At 44.8% G+C, this 22057-nt stretch overlaps 1 protein-coding gene across 1 annotated transcript; it reads left to right on the top strand.

Annotated features, from left to right (window-relative positions):
- Positions 1–696: 696 nt before the first annotated feature.
- LOC146199899 (uncharacterized) lies at positions 697–20455 on the top strand. Its single transcript, XM_084592220.1, has 12 exons — positions 697–945; positions 2451–2790; positions 4761–4820; positions 5370–5413; positions 5625–5707; positions 9040–9198; positions 10405–10467; positions 11292–11395; positions 12820–12899; positions 14769–15006; positions 19296–19362; positions 20242–20455. Exons 1-12 carry the CDS (start codon positions 697–699, stop codon positions 20453–20455), a joined length of 1701 nt encoding a protein of 566 aa, XP_084448346.1.
- The last annotated feature ends 1602 nt before the right edge of the window (positions 20456–22057 follow it).

The raw sequence follows: 22057 nt of genomic DNA on the forward strand, positions 1-22057 counted from the left end.
TACTGGCGAAGGTGAAGATGAAGACTTGGAGTGAAGAGCCTAACCAATTTCTTGGGGGGGGAACAGAAAACACATCGAAGTCCGGCTCCACCTTAAGAAGACGCTGAAGGCAATTGGCTGCTTGGGCGTAAAAGGGCGATGGAGCGAAGGACAGTGGCACGCAATGACAACACGGGGTCTGGGCAAAGAGACGGAGACGAGTGCTCAGGAAAAACGAAGTTGGGTTTCGGGTCAGAGGCATGGTAGAGCTCAGTGTCACTGCGAAGAATCAGACTACCAAGGTGGCCGGGTGGGAACTGCTTAAAAGTCTCACAAACATGGTGAAAAACCAACTAAACCTGCCAGCTGGATGTAAGAAACGGGTGCTCCGCTCTGTTATGCTGATATTCACGTGCTTAAATGGCAACCAGATCATTTAATCGCTTTTCAGCACGTGACAAATTTCAGAAGAAGACAAAGAGGCAATTCATCCGCAATCGTGCCTTTGCTGCCGCTGCCATCGTAGCCTGCGACGTCGTTTCCCATGGCTGTTGGGCGTTGCTGAAAGATTTTAATTGGTTTCACTTACTAGAAAGGATGTGTTCAGTCACGGCCCCATGGGTGGTAATCTTAACGGCTTTGTTGGGATTAACTGTCCCTCTTCCTCTAAGGGTTAACCTGTGGCCGCCTGTTTTCACGGCGACCTACGCCTATCCTATGCAGAAGGGTGAAAATGCTACGCGTTCGCAGCAGCTCATAAACAGCGATGGAAACTACGGAAGCGACAACCAGAGCAGCCAAGCAGCATCACTACCCTCAAGAACTGTGGTCGAAGCCAGCAGCGTCAAACTCAACCGCGAGAGCAGCACCATGGAGGCTGCCACATCCAGTCACGACGACAGATTTCCTGCGAGGTTCGGCGCAGCTGTTACCCGGCGAGTGCTCAGTTTCCTACACGAGAATCAGGTAATTAAGTGTCTCGTTTCGTTGCCAAGATATCAAAAACGAGGCAAGAAGTTTTATTTTCGGAGTATGAGCTTCAAGTTTCAATGTTCAGCACTTTTTGTTTTGCTCCTTTATTTCTGTAAAAACTTACCAATGGTCAGTAAGGTAGTTGGCTGCCATATCGACATTGGCTGCACAGTAGCTAGGCACCAGAGATTCCCTTTGGAAGACGAAATCAAATCTGTTGCAGTCCCTCATCGGTTCGTTTCCAGTTCTTCATGTCGCATCTGTCTAGCAAGCGCGCACGCGCCTGCTTATATTACGCTGCGCAGCTAGTCACGTGTCCATGCGGAAGCCGGGCTCAGCTGCCTGCCATAGCGATGGCACATGCGCACTTTAGGGCTTGGCTGACCACGGTGCAACTCGCGGAGCAAAGGCAGTAAAGCTTTCGCTTTAAACAGCAGTGAAGCACTGAATCCCCCATAACACTCGGCGGCTCGCGATCTTGTATTTAGCGCTTGCGCAATGGTATGAAAGTGCCAACTCCCGGTTCTCGCTATTAGGCTTATGACTCGAAACAAATCTAAACATAAGAACGCAAACGGTAGGTTTATTGTGATCATTCTTTCGCCAAAATATTCTCGTATTTTTTTGCATGAGGGAACGAAAGATAGCACGCCAGCGCATGTTCGGTAAGAACCTGGCACTGAAGCCACGTTTTCATAGTTCCAGTGTGGCATCATTTACCACGATGAAGAGCTCAAGTCAGCTTCCTGGGATACGGCATTATTCAACTAATCATCTCAGCTGCATAGCAATACACTTCTTAAACACTCCCGCTCTGGCGCTGGGCTTAGGTGTTTTCATTGATTTTCATTTCTTCGCAAGTAACACAGGTACTCTCTTGTGCAAACTAGAATTTTAACGCAGGTGCTAAAAACTTTTCGGACTGCTCTACATCTTTGCGGTGAGAAAAAGGAGAGGTAGAAAGTAAAGCCAACAGTCTACGCTGCCAGCCTAGGTTTCGATCATTCTACCAAAATGCAGGCTTCAGCGGCAAATGGCAATCATTTCATGCTGATTGACTCGCTGAGCACCTCAGGCAATCACCACTTTACTTATTTAAATGGCGGTCCTCCCGCTGCATGTCCACGTATTGAAACCGTGATATATCAGTTGTCCTGGTTAGCTCTACCCTTCTATATCAGCCTCAGTCTATAATGTTATTCAGCCCGGTAAATTTACCTGTTTTCGTAGCTACAGCCGCAACCCAATGTGACATTCTCTTTGTAGCCCTGGCAGTAGAGGCACTGGTCAATACAGTGCTTAGCAGCCTAGCACTATAGCTGGAATTCAGCCTCCATACCATTTACTTGCATCACTACTCTATACCATGCCTCTATACCATTTCATACCTGAATAGAACCTAAGGCCGACTTCAGATCCTATAGCTTATCTTTACACCTATTCAAGAGTATAAATTATAACTTTCAGCTCTCTCATTTACCTAATATTCGGGCCAACAGGTGGTGTTCTACATAGCCTGTTCCTGCGTACTGACCGGCATGGTGCTGCTGTGCACGCTCATGAAAGCATACGCCAGCAGCGGTAGTTCGACCTCCAGTCGCACGACTGACACCTCAGGGCGCCTGCTCTCGGAGTCGTACCCGCTTTTAGACCGGCGTCAACTACTTTCCGACGGAGACATTCACTCCGGCGGAGAGGCCAGCCCAGGCAGTAGCGACAAGCTGGATGCCGCGCACAACAGCCCACGAACTCCCGGTGACCACTCTCCCGACGCATCCAGCGCCGCCCTATCGGACGTCGCTGTGGGGCCGAAGGCAGCCTCTTCCTCGCACCCAGCTCGTAAGCGGAACACCCCTTCCCTCACCCAACACATATTAGCAGTTCCATGTTAGTTGTTACCACGTTTCGCATTGCTAATGATGTGTGAGTAGAGCTTCGTGCAGTACTCACGGCGCCATGGCCGGGGCATTCGGTTTATATGGCTGTAGTGCTAAGGCCAGCCACACTAATTCATTCTATAGGACACCTTCAAAAAATTACATTGGAAATTTATGATAACGGTGTTATAATTTACTGAAGTGGCTTCCGGAGAAAGTTAACTATACAAATAGATGTCCCTTCGTGTTTCATCGTTAGGGTGCTGATAAAATGACGCATGTCAACTATTTTAAAGAAAATTGATTTATTACATGGCAAGCATGCCTTCATTGCGATCAGATGTAAAGTGCGTGTGAGCACATTGAATTCTGAAACTCTATTTTCACCTGAAATTATGAATTTAAGGACGCCCAAGGTATACTAGACAAAGCGGCACAGAACATTATTAGCTTTGGTTGCAAAAAAAAAAATTGTTGGTTGCAAAGATTTGAAATCCTGTGCGGAGATTTGTGCAGTATATTCTTGAATTTGACACGGCAGGGCCAGTAATGCGGCATCAGATGTTCTGCAAAGCATGCTTCATGTTTCTCAAGGTACAAAAACAATTCTACGCCCAAAATGTGTTGCACTTCACCACGCATTGAATTCAATATCATGTTATGGAGACGACACGGGACAAGTAACGTGCCCTGCCATTGTCCATTGGGGTAGCAGAGGTACTCCGCCCAGCGGAGACTTTGACTTCTCTCGCTGCCGGCATCACAGCATGTATTTGACTTCTGTTTCTTCCTCCCTTGTTTTTTTTTTTTTTCTTGTTGAAAATTTCAATCTCTGAGATAGTTCGAAAAACCCGCATGGCACCAAAGTGAAAAGGACTCTTCTTTTCTTTACCGCACTGTGACACTCAGTTATGAACTCATAAGTAAAGCTAAAGGATTACCTATTTCGTGAATTATCTCAGGCCTGAAGAAAGTTGCGCATCTGGTTTGGCTCATTCGTCGTGTCTTGCAGAGCAGAAATTTCAAACTAGGAGTGCATTACCTGAGTCTTTCATTGGCGGTTTTCGAGTGAGACACTTCTAATATTACCTCGGATATTCTAAACGAGCAGTGTCCCAAATTATTTGTCGTAACTAAATGAGGCGTTGTGGTTTTTTAACCGCTCTCTTCGTGCTTCTTAAAGTCTGTGATGCTAAACGAAGTTTGCATGTTGAGTTTTTATGTGCCACTCAGCTGGCTAGTTGTAACAGATCACTTAACTGTAAACAACCACATGAGGCTCACAATTCGGCGCTGATGGTTACTAGAGTATTTTTTTTTTCTCATTATTCAGAGCAGCGGACTCAAACACAGGCTGTTGCCTTTATATGCGCTGGAAGTGCTGTGCTTGTAGCGAATCGTTTATCGATCAGTAGTACATCTCTTCACGGGCGTTTGCTGCTTGACACTGGACGATTGCTTGCCATATTTTACTTGTAATCAAAGGACAAAGTATTATCTCTGTGCTATTAGAGAGATCACACGTTTGCTTTCTCCAGCCTTAAGCAATGATACCTAGAGTCGCATCCTTCGCCCTTTCAGTAAACCATCCTTGCAATTCCTCTATCCCTCTAAATGATACGGTCGGCTTTTCTACATCTCTCCTCTCCACTTTCCGAATTAAGGAGCTTGGGGGACAGGTTCATCCGTGCGGACCAGGTTTTGAAATGTGGTTGAGAACCGGGGTTTGGAGAAATTATTTTTGAAGCAAACCAACAAGACGTATTTTGTTATTAATGACCCAGATATCATTATCTTAGCCTTTGTGGCTGCAAAAAGGCAGTGAGGCACATTATGTTTTATTTATGATACTTAGTCCGCGCGCTTAAAAAGACTCTCGTCAAGTACTCTTCTCACACTGCTGGCTGAGTTTGCATCCATGTCCTCGTCCAGGTGCCTGGCCCGTGAGCACCAGCCGCAAGGCCTACTCGATCACCGCTTCAAGCATACGCGGTGCGGAACAGTCATTGTCCTCTACCAACAGCAACATATTTACGTCATGCGTCGTTTAAACTTTCTATGCATGTGCCTTGGTATAGACGGCTTTTCCCGTGATAAACGAACACACTCTATTTGCGCTTCTGCAAAGCTTCACCCATGCACTACTCGCATTCAGAATTTAGCAAGGCATTTTCATTACAGTTATTTTGTCACTCAAATTTGGAAGCCTGGGTCCTGGTGTCGCATTATACATTTACTTATGGGTACAGCGCTTTCACAGTGTAATAAGCGCCGACTTCCTGTAAATTTCGAAACCGTAGAACACAAAGCGATGTGGACTTGAGGCATCATGTTTCCTTTTTCATTTCGCCTAAAAGAATGCGTGTGCTAACAAAAGCATTGTAACACCGGCCCTGCACATGGGGCAGTCACGTTATTTATCTTCGTTATTTTCGTCTTGACGTGTGTGTTCCTTAAGAACCAGAGAGCTATTATATTTCACAGTTAGTAACAGATGCTTTGCTGAAAGGGCATGTCAATAAAATGTTGCATGTTTTACAGGGCCTCTGCAAGCGCTACAAAGAGGCAAGGCGCTCGTTAAGAAGGTAAGAATTTGTAGAGTCTAAATATATCTAATATTTGCCTGTTCCGTTTTAATGTAGCCTTTGATCGACAGCACGATCTTTCCGCCGTTCTCCTTCGCCTTGAACAAGCGACAACGACCACAGTATCAAAACCGCAATCTCTCACCCACTCACTGATCCTGCTACCATGTTTAAAGACGAATAGCTGACGCTTCCCGTGCTCTTCCCACAGCCCATGACCGTGTTCCCAAGCCGTCTCCTGGACATGTGTAACCAGGACGCGCCTATCACCTTCGCTGACATCCTGCCGAATCCGTGAGTCGACGCTCTATCTTCATCTGACGCAAGTTGGCTTACCTGCCGAGGATGAGCGCATTTCTGCCTCTGTGTGACGGGTCAAAAATGATTAGCTTGGGTTCAGCTTTAGTTAAACCCGGTAGGTAGCGGAAACAAAGCCGACGCAGCTTCTCTTTATATTCTTTCTTCTTCCTCTTCTTCGTCTTCGTGTTCTTTTTCTTTTTCTTTCACTTCTTCTTTTTCTTCTCTTTCTTTATCTTCTTCTTTCCTTCTTCTTTTCCTTCTTCTTCTTTTTCTACTTCTTCTTTTCCGTTCTCTTTTTCTTTTTCTTCTTCTGCGGTGCGGCGTGGCTACCAACCGGGTTTACCCATCGGCTTGAAGAGGGGCCCCATCTGATGTGGCTCTAAAGGTCAAATGTGGCTACCGGCCGGGTTTAAGCTACGGGCTGAAACCTGGCGTAGTATTGCTTACGCAATAAAAGAAAACTCGGCCTAATTCATGGAAACATCTGCTAGCCTCTCAACCTCTTGTAAAACATTCAGCAGTCGTTCGACAGTGCCGAAACTGATTATGCAGCGTTAGCTCTGAGTTACTTCGCATAGCGGGAAAAGACATGGTTGCCTAAATTGTTTAATAATAACGATTTTTACACACGATATAATACAACTTCTGTCCAGATCCCGAGGGAAAATTTAGGGGGATGCCGGGAAAACTTTTGTGGGTAGCCCGGGCTGAATTTGCAGGTGATCATTGTGTTCGCCATAGCCGAATTAGGATACCCATTGATATTCTACGCACAAGGCGACGCACCCGAAGTGGCCCACCTGTCAGGGTGTTGGCATACTTCTGTCTAGCGACTGCATTCCTCTGATAGAGGTCACATTCTGGCGTCATTTTACCTTCAGAAATGGTAGCATTACAGATAAGGCTCTAGCAAGGACAGTTTTCGCAGTGTCATGCAAACTGGGGTCATCCATACCGTTGCGGATTTATTGGGCCGAGGAATAACGCCAAACCTGGGTAAACCGAAGGCCGATGTACTGGAGCCTCTGATAAACCGGTCCTTTGAGGTACTCTCTGCAACACATTGCTCTAATTTGCGAATAGCGCAGTACAGGCATAGTCGGATAAGTTTGGAGATATCCTCCAGAGAACTGCTACATATTGCGCACAATTATATTGAAAACATCGAGAAGAATGCATTTGTGCATAAACTATCAACAGGGAGCAAACGAGCGAGCTTTGGGATTTCAAAGAGAAAATTGGCCAACCAGTTAGTCAGTCATGTTTGTTTTACGTATCCATCCTTCTCGACTGTCAATTATTTCTTAACAGATACAACTGCACTGCAAAACAGACTATTAAATGAGGACATCAAATGTAGCGCTCTGGTACACAATTATATAGTCAGACGGTTTAGAATCCCGAACCGACCAGAGCTATGAGGGACGCCGTAGTGGGACTCCAACAACTACAATCCTCTGAGCTTCATTAACGTATACTGACATCACAAAGCAGCCACAGCCCCCGACAGCATCGAGTCCGAGTTATCGGATTCAGCATTCGAGCATCCTAACCTCTAAGCACCGCGGCAAGCGCACCGTGGTACTATATAATAGCGCAATCATATTTGTTTTCTTGAGCCTTTAAGCAAGAGCACCTACCTCTTCATACACAGCGCATACTCTGCCTAAGTATCCGATAGAACAAACCTCTCCAAATGCTCACTCAAAGGATTTCTACTCACGAAGATGTGCTGGGCGACTTAGCACCGCAGTCGCACTCGAGACTGCGATTCTCTCCCCCCTCACATCAAGTACGCGCAGCAGGGACAAAGGACGAGTGCTAAAGGAAGACGTTTAACTGCAAAACATCTTAAACATTGTTTCTTGCAGTTAAACGTCTTCCTTTAGCATGTGTCTTTTGTCCCATGTGTCGCTGTAGAGGAGGTAGCCAAGAAAAAAATTACAAAAAGCGTAATCTACACCAATTCCTTGAGCCCACTTACAGTCCTACAACACAAAAATGCTCAAGAACTTTTATTAGGAACAATAATACATAACATTGGTAAAATCACAGCTCAAAAACATAACAAAGTTCTGCTGGCTCCCTAGCCATGTTGGAATTGTGGGCAATGAGAAAGCGGATCTATGTGCTGCACAAGCCCGATTTGGTCAAATTACACAAGTGAGCATGCCACATAGGGATTGTTTAAAGCTCGTAAACAGTAAATTAGGAAGTAAATGGCAAACTACATGGAACGAGCCATTAAGCAATAAATTAAATCTTGTAAAGCCCTTTTTTTATATGAATGAAAATTCTATAGACGTCAGGAACGTTTTAAAGAAGTAATTTTATGTCGCTTACACATCGGACACACCCTCCTCACCCACAGTTTCTTACTGACAAAACAAGACAAACCGCTCTGCGAAAGGTGCGGCGCTGAACTCACAGTTAACCCTATTTAATTGCCTCTTCAGAACTAGATGATCTAAGGAAAACATATTTTACATTATTTTATAAAGAACACATCCCACTACACCCCATGCTTCTTTTAGGTGAACAAGCACTTCTTTATTCGGCGCATATTTTTAAATTCCTTAAGGAGGCCAAAATTTTAAACAAACTACAGCAATCAAGATATACCATTTTAGCATCGTCAGTTTTAGCCTTGTGTTTGGCACAGCATAGCCTTGTTCGCTTTTGAGCCATAAAACCCAATATAACTAGCTAATCTTAAACATCAGAAGAGGTGAGCCCCCCCTACAACGAGGTATGGCCCTCAAAAAAAGCATTTATACCAAGCCAAGCACACAAGACAGATTCTGCTGTAACTATATCTGGCGATTTAACACGTTACCAGTCCACCACATCCTTCTATTTTTTCCCCTGCACGGACTTCCCATCTTACAAACACTGTGCAGATGCCGCACGTCAAGGAATCACGCATAAATGTTCTCATCGCTTTATATCTAACTCTACATCCTACTTTCCTCAATGAGTAGCTCGCTTCCCAAAACCAATCGGGCATAATCATTCTTGAGGCTCCTGCCGACCACATCTGTCACATGCTGAGCGAAATCTAGCTGCAAAATGACCATATTATTATAGCGGAATTCCTAGGACATTAGGAAAAAGAGTTACGTGACTTAAGAATCAAGTAAAACAGCGCAATGGGAGACGAAACACGTGAACAACAACGGTCGTTCACGTGTTTCGTCTCCCCTTGCGCTGTTTTACTCGATTCTTAAGCATGTACCAACCAGCCCGTATTTGCCCTCTTCTGGAAGTTACATGACGATCTTTTTTTTCTCGCTCCTTGACCATCGTGCAACTCGGCGGCGCTGCAGGGAGCGAAGCCGCTCCAAGTGGATCGCCCACGGCCGCCACAGCGAGGTGTTCCTGGTGTCGTCACTTCTCAAGCGCACAGTGTTCAAGGTGATGCCCGTGCTGGGCGACTTTTCCGAGCAGCGCGTCGAAGTCATCACCGCCGCCATCGAGTGCTACCTGTGAGCATATAGCGGTAAACTGATAAAAGCCGCTGACATAGCATGATTTCACGCCATCGCGCGACGTCTGGTACTTAAGCCATGTATACAAATGTGCATTCTTTCCTATTAAAGCAATTAGCAAAGTCTGGGTGGGGTGTCCTCACAAATTAGGTAGTGGTACCGAATTTCGCTAAAATGTATGCACCTAGCTTGCACCCGAAAGGAAGAACCTTTTTACAATGCTGCATCGTAAATTCTGCGGTGTAAATCGCTACAGTCGCCACTGGTTGATTGGAGCTCGCCTATGCCACCGTTCTAAAGTTGGCCCCTTTAATGTGGAGCTGCGCAAGTCAGTACTGGCAACAAGAAAAGTATATAACCTTGTGTGTCAAAACACATCCTCTCTTGCATGTGATCGAGTATACTACTCCCGGTGGCAGGCCACTGGTACTAGCTGGATTTCAGCTCGTTTCCTCTAAATATTTCTACTACCGCAATGTGTTGATACGACGCCGCTTGAGAATTTTTAAGAAATAAATTCGCCGGTGGCATTGAGTGTATTTAATTTAGGATAGGGCCGTGCACCCTACAACATAGGAAACGTTCGCATGCAGTAAGATTTATAAGTAGTCATTCGCGAGAACGAGTCCGGGTCTCTGCGCCATCCACGTGTGTATGAACGTCGAGCCGCGCATCTTTCACGGTTTTTCCATGAAAAAATATGCGCGGGTTATAAATCAAAATACTTGATATGTTAGCTTACAAACATCGCACAATGACTCCCACTACATTGTGCGCAGTCATTCCTCTATATCCCAGCACTCTAGGAACTCTTTAGGGCGCTCTTCAGAATTTGGTTGGCGCGCCCAACGATCCTGCTCCTGCCTGCTCAGGAAGTTAAATTGCATCAGTGCCCGATAAAATACAGGGGAGCATTTTTTTCCTTATCTAAAACAGGCTTTCACTGTATATAGGAATGGCTTATTGAAAGTAGAACTGAATCCAGCTAGCGCAATATGGCGCCTAAATCGGGCAACTCAATCATAGTGCCCACGGTCTCTGAAAAGTGGGCGGTCCGATACATGTCCCATCAGTCAATAAAGGGTTGCATGCTGAGCTGGTGATGAATACAAATTCATTTGCCACGTGATAAGGTTGTGAACTGATCGGTTATACAGGGAAAACAACTCTACTTCACGGGACACTCTCTTGTTTGTTTTCTAGCAAGCTCGACACCTTGAGGCATGGAACGCGCTACAAGACGCCTAACCTCATCGAAGTCCAAAGGTTGGATAGGTTGCTGTTTCCTCGTTTCAACATCAATCAGCAGGACCTTATTTCATTGCCGCAAATGTTTTACTGTTCACGATATTTTACTTCTCGATAACTTTCGTCCGCCTACGGCTCTGCACTTCTTTAATGCTCCCTAGCCACAAATGTGAAGCCTGAAACCTCTGGAGCCGCAGATTTTATTTTCGAGTGTCCTATGCATATTAGCTATTTAGTCGACTGTCATAGAACAGTCTCAAAATAATACCGGCTAGCCACATCGCTTAACTACACAGGGAATGTTGCTAGTATTAGCTACAAAGGCCACAGCGCATCACACTTTAAAATAAAGTAATATAGTGCGAGAAATGCAGCGTGAACTAATGTTCAGCGCATCTTTCAAATGATATAATGTCATAATGTGAGCCAGCTCGCTTAAAGAAAAATTCGTTATGGGCAGGATTTCATCCAAGAGAGCTCGGGTCGCGACCCATTAACGCTACCTTTTAGGCCTCGACGCGCATGTTAGTATGACTTGGGTACAAGCAGGTTTAATATGCCGTGTATTAATTGTTTTTTTCGACTGGGAGATTTTTTGCATATCAGGAAAATTGCTGCCAACTGCAACGTACGCCATATTTAGTGTCATTTTCGCAGTGAGACGCTCTCTTAATGCATCATCCGGGGTAGTTATTTATACCTTCGACATTTTATCGAATTGGCGAAGGCCAGAGTGACTGTACAATTGAAACTAATAATAAGCATACGCTGCTGGCGTGAATACCTCTCTTGGGTTCCACGGTGCGATACCCTGATTCAGTTATGGCGCCTTGCATGCACAGGATTGCCTGCGTGTTCGACACCTTTCCGGAATGGCTTTTGCGAAATGATGAGAGACGCGGCTCGACCGAGTCCCTGGCAGACAGCCTGGCATCCGAGATGGCCGGTAGGAAGCCCTGCTTTTGATTTGCTCCCACTTATTAGCCCATGTGAGCCCGTATAACTTCGACGAAGTGCTGGTCAGTGCACTTAATGGATCAAAAAGACAGGAACAAAACATTTTCGTAGTATTGGAATGCATGGAAGAAAGAGCACCCGCCCTACAATCGGGAGGTACCAGGTTCGATCCCTGGCGCCGCCGGGTACCCACCAGTTTTCAATGGGTACAAGACTTTCCCTGATCTGGCACTTGGCTCTTCTGGGATAACATACTTGGAAAAGGTGTGATGGACAAAAAAGAAAGAACAAAAGCACATGAGAAATGGCTCGGGACTTCAGCAGCTCGGTAATGACAAGGGCTATCGTGCCTTTCGCGTCCGTTCAAAAACGGCCTGCATCTCTTGTCGTGTTCGGGTGTCATGCTCAGGCGTCAGAGAGAGCACGTTGGCGGTTCAGTTTGGGCGAGCATAAATAGGAAATGAACTGCGGTAAACAAATACGGATAAAAGGGCACTACATTGGCGCATATCCGCCTGGAAGTCAGGAAAACTTAAAGTATGCACAATGTAGAACTTTGAAGTACTTGTAGCTGTGCATATTGGTGCGTACGTGATGCATGTAGGAAGAACTCTTCTTAGCAGCTTTTTGGTTATTTACTCATTCATTTTTTAACAATGTACGCAAAGCGTTTTAGGCTAGTGAAGCTGTATGTGAAGTCATGTGTAAAAATAAGGCAGGATGAATATTAAATAACAAAAGAAAAAAACTAATAAAAACAATCTCATATTGGACAAAGGCCTTTTCTCGCCAAGGCCTTAGCGACTGCAGATTTCACAGCATAGACAATAGCTTTTGACCATTTTAAGTAACAATAAAGAATTAAAAGAAGATTTTCATTCAATTACTCTAATCACTCTGGTAAGGTAATCCACTTTTTTGATTTTCTTTAAGAAAAAGAGCATTTAGATTCGGGAGAACGCTGACTTTATGGGCTTTTAAGGATTTTAATTATGGCATACCTAACGATTGCATCGCATACAGGGAGGGTGTGGCTTTCTTTAGTGTAAAGTGTGAAGTAATCTTAATTTTCACATTATGTTCCGCATAGTAAAATTTGAAAGTGAATTTCGTCTTCACCGTTATCGAGTGAAAAATCGAGCCGAAATGTGTGCCGCTATGCGCAGGGCTGTTGTCTCTCTGAGACTGGAGCGCTTCGTGCTGCTCTTTAGACCGACTTTTCTATAAAGGTTTAGTAAGATAACTGGCGACAATAATGATTTTTTTATATATAGAAACTTATTAAGGGGTGGGAAATGTGGACGCGATGCCGCAGGTTTTAACCTGGTTTCTGACCTAGCATTACTGGGGAAGCAGCAGGGTTTTCATATCGGCCTAATTACTTTCCTCTGTTCTTCCCTGTTTCTCCTTTAGGTACAAACCAGTGTTGCCTGACTCGGCATTTCATCGTCTTTGAGCTGTCTTACGCAGGGAAGCCGCTCTCAAAGATTATGGTGAGCGGTGTTCAACGTTCCCTTCAGGCAGACACACGGAACAGAAACGTCGAAATGAAAAAAGATTGTATAAGACGGGGGAATATGATTGGCTTAATATTGGTCTCGCACAAACAATAATTGCAACTATAGCTGTTTTCTGTAAAATAGGCTCTTTTCTGGAATGCAAACTGGTGCGTAAAGGGATAGATAGCTACGTCTAGGTGAAATGTTAAGAACTTTGTTTTCACCTTCCTAAATGGGTGATCATTTCTTAAAATACCGGTAATTGTTTAGCATTGGATACCAGGACTCTTACATTGTCATTATTTAATTGCCGCGTGTAATAATTCGTAATTTTGGTGAATTTTCTTTCGTAAATATTTGAAGTCATTGAAAACATCAGCCACCACGATGACAATAAAAACCTGCATTCACGACAGCGATAGCGGTAATGCGCGACTGAGCTTCGAAGCTTCCCTCAGTAGAGGCCTTAGTTACAGAATGGCTGTAGTCTCGTTTCATCAAGGTGGAAGAAGTTATTAAATTCCTCGATATGGCACTGAACAAAGTAATTCCGTCTCGCACCTGCCTGCAAACATGCCAGTGAGGACATGTCAGGCGCCACGGCGCGAGGAACAAACAGATTTCGTCTTGTTTTCTATCCATCTTAAACTAACTATAAACACCAAGAGAAGCATTAGCCATTACCCAGCAGCCCATGCCCGTGGCTTTAACGTTGCTGCAAGCGCACGTACCTTAGCATGAGCTTTTGTTTCAATTTCTCCGATGCTAGTGCAACCGGTAAATGAAGGGTGAATAAGACTGCGGCACCGCGTATACAATGAACGTTTTGAGAGGTTTGCGCTAAAGCATTTGAATTTGCTTCAGAAGACGACGACTGCTGTGGGAACATTTTACACATGCTACCTCAATTCCCGGTACACAAGACTTATTGTTTCGTACATTTTGAAACGATAGCGTTAAACGCGCCGCGCCGTTCGTCGGAAATAGGAAATCAGCGCCGGTGTTCGTGTTCTAAACGAGAAGTCACGAGAATAGCAGGAGGTAGCGACTGGATGTAGAGTTGCCTGGCTTTAGGCTAGGTAGGAGCTGCTACACCATGTCTCCTTTCATATGAGAGGGTGATATCAAAATCTGCCTGCCAGGACACTTGTATTCATGTTACCCCTTGGTCATGGAAAGCACGTTCATACGACTAGGTTAAAGCGGGTCTTTATATGCGGTCTGGTAGCCTACGCTGCATCACTATCAATAGACGTTCCAGTAAACACGAAAGACGAGGTAGCTCTCGGGATGATGTGGCGATCTGGAATCCCATTTGTAAGGTTCTGTACACCCAGAGGCAGGCAGCCTTTTTTTTTTCTTTGTAGCTCTTTTTCACATTACTTGCTTGCCTAAAGCGCCCGCTAGCGCTGTCGAGCCTTCGGGAAGGCGGTTGCAGGTTCCCGCCCACCAGTCTGTGAATTATGCACATAAATATATTTAGAAGGGCATTTGTTACGGTGCTTTTCTATTGTCGCTCCGTAGCTTTAAATGTAAGCTGCGTTCTTCACATATTGCCGTTCCGTAGCTTTCGCAGTAGGCTGGGTTCTTCACAGTACGATGCTTTGCAATACTTCTTAGGTGTGCTAACTGTTACCGTTACATTCTACAAGAGTTTTACCGACAGCGAATGATTTTGATTATTCTATAGTTACACATTTTATCAGCCCACCCGTATGCTTGCGTGAGAGTTTTCTTCGTTATGGGACAGGCTCGTAGATTAAGATCACCACCTTCGAGATGAGAGCAGGTGGCTGCCGTTTGGAGATGAACATACTTGCGCAGAACGTTAACTGTTCACCTGGGAACCTTCATGTGACCCAGCTTCGCAGTGCGGTCCAGGGCCGCAGCCTGGTACGGCAGGCCGCGTGCTGCGTGGCGGTGGTCGAGCGCGCCCTGGGCTTCCGACACCTGGGCGCGGATGCCGACAAGCTGCTGGTGGCCCCGACCGACGCCGAGAACATTGAATACCGCTTCGCCCCGGGCACCGATCCTGTGACGGTTGAGAGCGAGGGCCTCATGGCACACCTGTCCGGATGCCTGTCGTGCGCCCTCGATAAAGGCATGCCTTCAGCCGCCAGTCTGGCGCATATTGGCGTACTAGTCCTCAGTACCAGACGCTTACGAATACCTGGAGTTTTAAACTATCTTCATCTTTAACTGTTGGAAATGATTAAACACCCGATATAAACCATTACTCGATATGAATCGAATATGCAGTTCACTTCCCGAATTCTTTTCTATCCGCGCCTTGCCGCGGTGGCAGTGTGGTTAAGGTATACGACTACAGTACTCAAGGATGCAGCGTCGAATCCCGGCCGCAGCGACCACGTATTGCTGAATGCGCACAGCAAAACGCCCGTGTGTTCTTTGATGTCAGTGTAAGTTGAAGCCCCGCAGGTGATCGACATGGCCCAAACAATCCATTATGACATCTCTCACAGCCTGACTGGCTTTTGGACTTTAAACTTGATAACCCATACATACCAAGCAAACCTTTCCTTCACGTGTATTTGGCGCGAAGTATAGCATGCTATAGTTTTTTTTAGGCCTGCTTCGTAAAGCGTGCCTGTTCCAATGCCCCGTAGCATGTTAGCACGCTCAGTCTGCGCTTTGTAAGCGTGCAGCTCTATCAGGATTATTCTAGTATCGGCGATCATATTTTCATCCAGCGCACCAAATATGCTTTCAAGCGGCAATGCTAATCCTAACTGAAATTCTGTATGCTAAGGGTTCAGTGAAATTTATCATATTTCTTCGGTGGTTTATTTACCTCTTTGAGAAATGGCGAAACTCTTTTCCCTTTTCTTTCCTGTTATACTTATTGCCTAATCTGCCAGTTAAAGCCCTTACGAGCGCTTCGAAAAACACTGCTGGCTCGTGACATTTGGGCCTTAAACTAGGACCTTAAACGTGCGCAAATGGTACGCTGTGATTTTCCCTGCTCCGTTGTAATACGAAACTAATGTAAATAAACAGAGTGATTGGGTCCTTAACTGCTTCTGTTTTCACTGCAGAATAAGATTCTGTGCGGTGCTATAGGTCCACTAAATCGAACCTCTATCAGCACAAAGAGACCATGAAATACGAACATAAAATTTCCTGGCATAACACTAAGTGTTTATTCCCAATCATTCAGTGAGTTAAACTTCAGTCTGAAGTTTCATGTGCGAAAATACTTTCAGCGACAGTTCGCAACTGCGGTGAAAGACAACCTGACCACATTTTAGTGATGTACTAAGTTTTCTCGCATCTGACGGGGCACATTTAATGTCCCTGCTGCCACTGTATACGAACAGTGAACAATCACACGTAAACGCGTCGGTGTTCTTCCTCTCTGGAAATATGAACGGGAACACACTTCTATTGGATCAGAATGTTCAGGTTTAATCCCAAAACGACTGAAGCCATGAGAGACGCCTTAATGGAGGGCTCCGGAAATTTCGACCACTTGGAGTTCTCTAACGTGCACTGACGTCGCACAGCACACGGGCGCCTTGTTGTTCGCCGGCATCAAAAAGCGGCCACCGCGGGCGCGATTTGAACACAATCCCTGGCCACAGAAGTCGAGCGCACTAACCACTACGCCACACTGGCGAGATCAGAATGTTCTGCTTTTTGTGATTCTCCTGGTAAGCAAATGAATTCATTACATTTCATGCGTACAACTGAATCTTAGAAAGACAGTACTTTTCCTCTTGATAGGGATCAACCAAACGATTCGTACAATATGTGTGAACGAGCTACTATATTGATAAAGCAGGTTTCGGTGGTACATGCGCTATCGAACGATAGTATGCCATTTCATGTAGCTGGCCTTAGTAATCTTTCGTTCATTTGTTCCAGCTTTGTCTCAAGATACCAAAAACTTTTAAACCAGGATTTATCGTCCTGACTCTAACATGTATTTTGTCTTTTATCTTTATAATATCGAGACATGCGCAAACTTTTATAAGCCACTTAGCTGACATTATCACAGGGTAGTGTAGAGCATGGGTGTAGAGTTCCTTTGGAACACAATTTCTCGTTTCAATAAATGGAAGGGCTTTTAGAATGGCCGATTAGAATTAAAACGCTGAGTTCCGATTGGACTGGAATAGCGAGGTCCCAATATATCCTAAAGAAATTTGTTGTTCGCGATTTTCGAAAACTTTTTGGATCATCGACTGGATCTTGTCATAACCGAATTTCGCACCGGCATCCTTGCTACCAAGGCATCATCCAAAGATACTGAATGCTCGCCGATAAACATGTGCAGAGAGAAAAGTAAGGGGTGACTGGGCTTGGGTGTCTACGTGTGCCCACGTCACATGCGTCTATCAGCATATTAAATGGTACTGTACGGCGTTTTCAGCAATGCAGCCGTACCAGTTTTGCTGAGTACTGTACACATATCTAGTGCAACATGAAAGGGAAAGAATTTTCACCAAGCATAACAAAAATTTGAATGCTAACTTGAAATCAAATTAAAAATACCCTATGATTTTATGAGTGCAGAGGAAAACTAACTGCAACATTCAACGGGTGCACTTAAGTCTGACATGGTGCAGTATTGCAGTATTAGGAAACAATTTATGCATTGAAAATTGAAAAGCAAGGCGTCCGTGTGTTGTGCGATGTCAGTGCACGTTAAAGGACCCCAGGTGGTCGAAATTTCTGGAGTCCTCCACTACGGCGTCTCTCATAGCCAGAGTTGCTTTGGGACGTTAAACCCCACAAAAAAGACAACCAATTTATGCATTGACATTTTTTTTATTTCTTTAAAAAATTTGTTTCTATTTTACTGTTAATTTTTATTATTTGCTGAGTTCCTTCAACGCTGTCCAGCGTCCTTATACTAGACAAGAACTATTATTGACATGCTCACTTGAATTAGTCGTAGGGTAGTGAATTAGCTCCCTAAGCTGGGACTCGGAAGTATCTTAGTTCAACATGTGCCGTGAACAAGACGTTTTTTTTTTTCTAAAGTGTCATCCCAGCGTCCTTACGCTAGACAAATACAATTATGGACACGCTCGCAGGAAGTCGGCGTAGATTATTAGTGAACTCGGCTGGGACACGTAAAGATCGTTATTGGATTCTTGAAATGGGTATGATTTGTTTTTCCTGAAGTGGTCAGTTAATGCGGATAAGCTGTGCTGATACAAACTCATGACTAAAGTGAAGTGTCATGATGACTTCACTCATGAGACAAGAAATGCTGACCTCCACTCCGCCGGGGTGGCGCCGTGGTTACGGCGCTCGACTAACATTCCCAAGGATGCAGGATCGAATCCCAGCCTCGGCGGCCGCTTTTCGATGGCGGCGAAATGCTAGGCGTCCGTGTACTGTGCGATGTCAGTGCACGTTAAAGAACCTCAGGCGGTCGAAATTTCCAGAGTCCTCCACTACGGCGTCTCTCATAGTCTGAGTCGCTTTGGGACGTTAAACCCAACAAACCAACCAATTAACCAGCATTAAAATCAGTCATAATTATGAAATGCACCACAGAGCGCTTTCTTTATTATCAGAATTTTCTTTACGCGGGCCCAACGGCACACGAACGTTGCATGCTGTGCAATATATCGCATTTTGCAAGTATTTATCTACACCAATTTCTTACACTCTAAACACAAATTACCCTATACATGGGTAACAAGGGAGTAGCTTGTCCTGTAGAACACTCCCTATTAAAGTCAGGACATGCTGTGCATGATGTCCAAATCCTAGGGCAGGTTGTCATCACTCTGTATACTGAAGCCAATCCCCACTTCAGAATAAGCGGAAATCCCAAAATTTATTTTAAGTGAGGTTTCTGTGTCCTGTAATTTTTAATAGCAAAACTGTTGGTGCGGCTAATAGTTTGAGGTGAAAATCTACCGTAGGCCTTGGAGAGAATGCTATATGTCTTTACGATGGAGTGTGCTAGAGGACATGCTACTCCCTTTTTACTCACTTATAAACTTATTCTTATTACTCTCTTTTTACTCCCTTATAGGCTTATTCTTGTTATGTGTGTACTGTGAATGGCACCCTTCTTGCTTAGGCAGTTTGTAAGGCTCAAAATGACCACTTTTCTGCCATCATTTGAAGAATGAAACCGTAAGGAATTTCATACGTTGTCTGTGCTATATACATATTTTTCTGGCAAGTAACTTATTCAGGACCGCCTTCAATATATGCTTTCATGGTTCGTAAGCTTCCGCTACTCTCAGTATCAGACATACATTTTATGCGTGGATGTGTATAGTGTCTCTATTACTGGAAATTTCAGTATGTTGTTGCTCTAGAACCTTATCTGGGCACAATGTTTAAAGTTCATTGATTTATTATGCGAATCACTTAGTCAAACCTGAGTGTTCTGCTTTTCAGAAGGACGAGACGAAGATGACTTCGAAACCCACGAAGCCCCGTTTGGCAGCCCGGCATCAGATTGTAGGTAAGAACAACCCATTTTTAAGGTTTTTCAGTCTCGAAGATTAGGAGCAGTTGTGACATCATAGCGTAATGATGACTCAGTGCCGCGACAGAGATAGCCACCGCTGTGAACACTGGCTCCAAAGAAACTGTCATGAATGAAGCAAATCTCTCTCAATTTCTTATAACTTAATCAGCATCCTAACTTTTGTATACAATTCCGGAAATGGCAACGGATACAAAAGGAACTACAATTTTATATTCAGAGGTATAATCGTTTTTGTGCTCATACAAGAAAAGAGAGAGCAAAGAATAAATTTATCCCGTCTAGATGATCGGGCTCGCTGTCTACGCTTTAAATAATGTAAGGTTAGGCGAGTCATAAAATTCAGGGATGGTTTGGCCCCATCACCCAACGTACTATCGTGCGAAAGCAATTTTGAGAGCCACGTCAAAGCTCGGGGCCGACACATTTAGAGCGCAGCGCAACATAGCTGTTTTCTATATCCATCGCGCACATATGGAAGTGGAACACGACGACATGGAATGCGCATTTAGGTCTCAGTAAAAAAATTATCCTATCTACGGAATCGCCACATTACTAAGGAAGCTTCTGTAGTAGCTTATTATTTGGCCAGAATATTGAAGGGCATTATTGTAGTTCATCAGTGAGGCTGCCAGAAAAGCACGCGCTGCAATGCGCATCGATTCTTTGCCATAAGCAGCCGCTTCATTTCGGAGAACCGTTCATTTCTTAGTGAAAAACTGCAATCGGGCATCAGTCCACCCGGAATGACCCGTCCTCCATAGTGGGAATGTAGTTAATTGCATTTCATTCATTTTTCGCTTTAGAGTGCAGCTCACCTTGCGCGCATTCTGTATTCCTCGGTGCCGTGTGCAGCAGCGACGAGTCGCCCCGTTTCTACGGCAACGTGATGTGGTTGGGCGCGGTGTTGGACGGCGTGCTGGACAAGCTTCGTTCCGAGGTGTCCGAGCCCAGGGCACGAGGCGAGCGCGCTGTCTTCAAGCAGCTACTCTCTTGGCAGGGCCGATTGCAGCAGTGCAATTCGGCCGAGGAATTCGTCTTCGCCGCAGCTCTTGTTGCGCAGAACTGACGGTCGGCGTCCTATACCCCGTCTCTTTACGGGCGCTGAGTAGGAGTAGCTGTCAGCAGCCGTGATTACGGGGAAAAGATTAAAATGTTTCGACGCGATTCGCGGAAAACGTATACTTACAAGATTTGCAGCGGCAAAAATATATTATGAGTATGTACTAGCTATTACCAGCAAATAAGAAGGACGAGTGCATTTCCGTGACTAGCTAGCATTGTGAATATAAATGTAAGAATAATGAAATTAGTTTTTTTTTTCTTCTTTTGTTGGTAGACTGCGTGCTTTTTTTACATTGCGACTGCATGCACGTAGCGTATATATGATGTGCTAGAAAAGCATGCCGCAAACTAATTGCTGTCACGCGTGCCTACAAATGTGAAACTAAAGCATATCCCCATTCTGTTTTATGTCTTAACTATTTACTGACGTCACCATCAGCCGGAGTATACCCACTGCAGGGCGAAGACTTCCATATTCCCCTAATGAACCCGGTCCTGTGCAGGCTACATGCACTTGACCCCAGCAAACTTCTTAACCTCATCCGCCCACCTTTCTGCCGCCCCCTGCTAAACTTTCCTTCCCTTGGAATCCAGTTGATTACCTTAAGTGACCATTTATTATCCTTTCTTCGCACTACATGTCCTGCCGATGCCCATTTCTCCTTCTTGATTTCCACCAGAATGTCAACAACTCGAATTTATTTTATACAGCTTGCACGCTTCCTATCTCTTAGCCTTACATCTATTGTTTTCTTTCCATAACCTTCTGTGTGGTCCTCAACTTAAGTAGACCCTTTTCATTAGCCTCCACGTTTCAGCCCCATAGGTGAGTACTGGCAACATGTAACTGTTGTAAACTTTCCTCTTCAGCGATACCGGTAAGCTGCTAGTCATAATCTAAATACTGACCAAATGCGCTCCATCCCAATCTTATTATCCCCGTATTTCCCTCACTTAGTCCGGATATCGGGTTACTACCTGTCCTCAAGTAGACATATTCTCATACCACTTCCAGTGATTCGCTACCTTTTGCGAACTGATGTTCCTTGCCGAGGCTGTTGAGCATTACCTAAGTCTTCTGCATATTGATTTCCAAGCCTACCTGTATGCTTTTCTTGTCTAGGTCATAAATCATTTTTCGCAGTTCATCCCCTGAATTACTCAGCAAGGCAATTTATCAGCGAATCGCAAATTACTGACGTATTCTCCATCTACTCTTATCCTTAACTGCTCTCAATGCAAGCCTCTGAATACTTCCTTTAGGCAAGCTGTGAATAGTAGTGGGGCCACTGGGGAGATCGCGTCTCTTCGCCTAACACCTTTGTTTATAGCAATTTTGTCACTTTCTTTAATCAGAACTATGGTTTCTGTGCAGCCACTATCTTTAAGTACTATACGGCTCTTCTACACCCTGATGTCGCAATGCCTGCACGATCGCCGAGATTTCTACTGAGTCAAATGATTTTTCGTAATCAATGCATGCTATGTATAAGAGCTGGTTATATTCCAAACATTTTTCTCTCACCTGGTTGATGGTATGGATGCAATCGATATTAGACTACCTATTCGACAAACATGTCTGATCTTTTGCTTCATTGAAGTCTAA

Source organism: Amblyomma maculatum, chromosome 2, assembly GCF_055883805.1.
Source record: "Amblyomma maculatum isolate TAMU_Amacu chromosome 2, ASM5588380v1, whole genome shotgun sequence".
NCBI lineage: Eukaryota > Metazoa > Arthropoda > Arachnida > Ixodida > Ixodidae > Amblyomma > Amblyomma maculatum.

Excerpts from the sequence above, each read along its gene's own strand:
- LOC146199899 (XM_084592220.1), top strand. The coding sequence starts at position 697 with ATGCAGAAGGGTGAAAATGCTACGCGTTCGCAGCAGCTCATAAACAGC. Across the intron at positions 5,414-5,624 it reads GCAAGGCGCTCGTTAAGAAG|CCCATGACCGTGTTCCCAAG; the intron begins GTAAGAATTTGT and ends CTCTTCCCACAG. Across the intron at positions 11,396-12,819 it reads CCTGGCATCCGAGATGGCCG|GTACAAACCAGTGTTGCCTG; the intron begins GTAGGAAGCCCT and ends TTTCTCCTTTAG.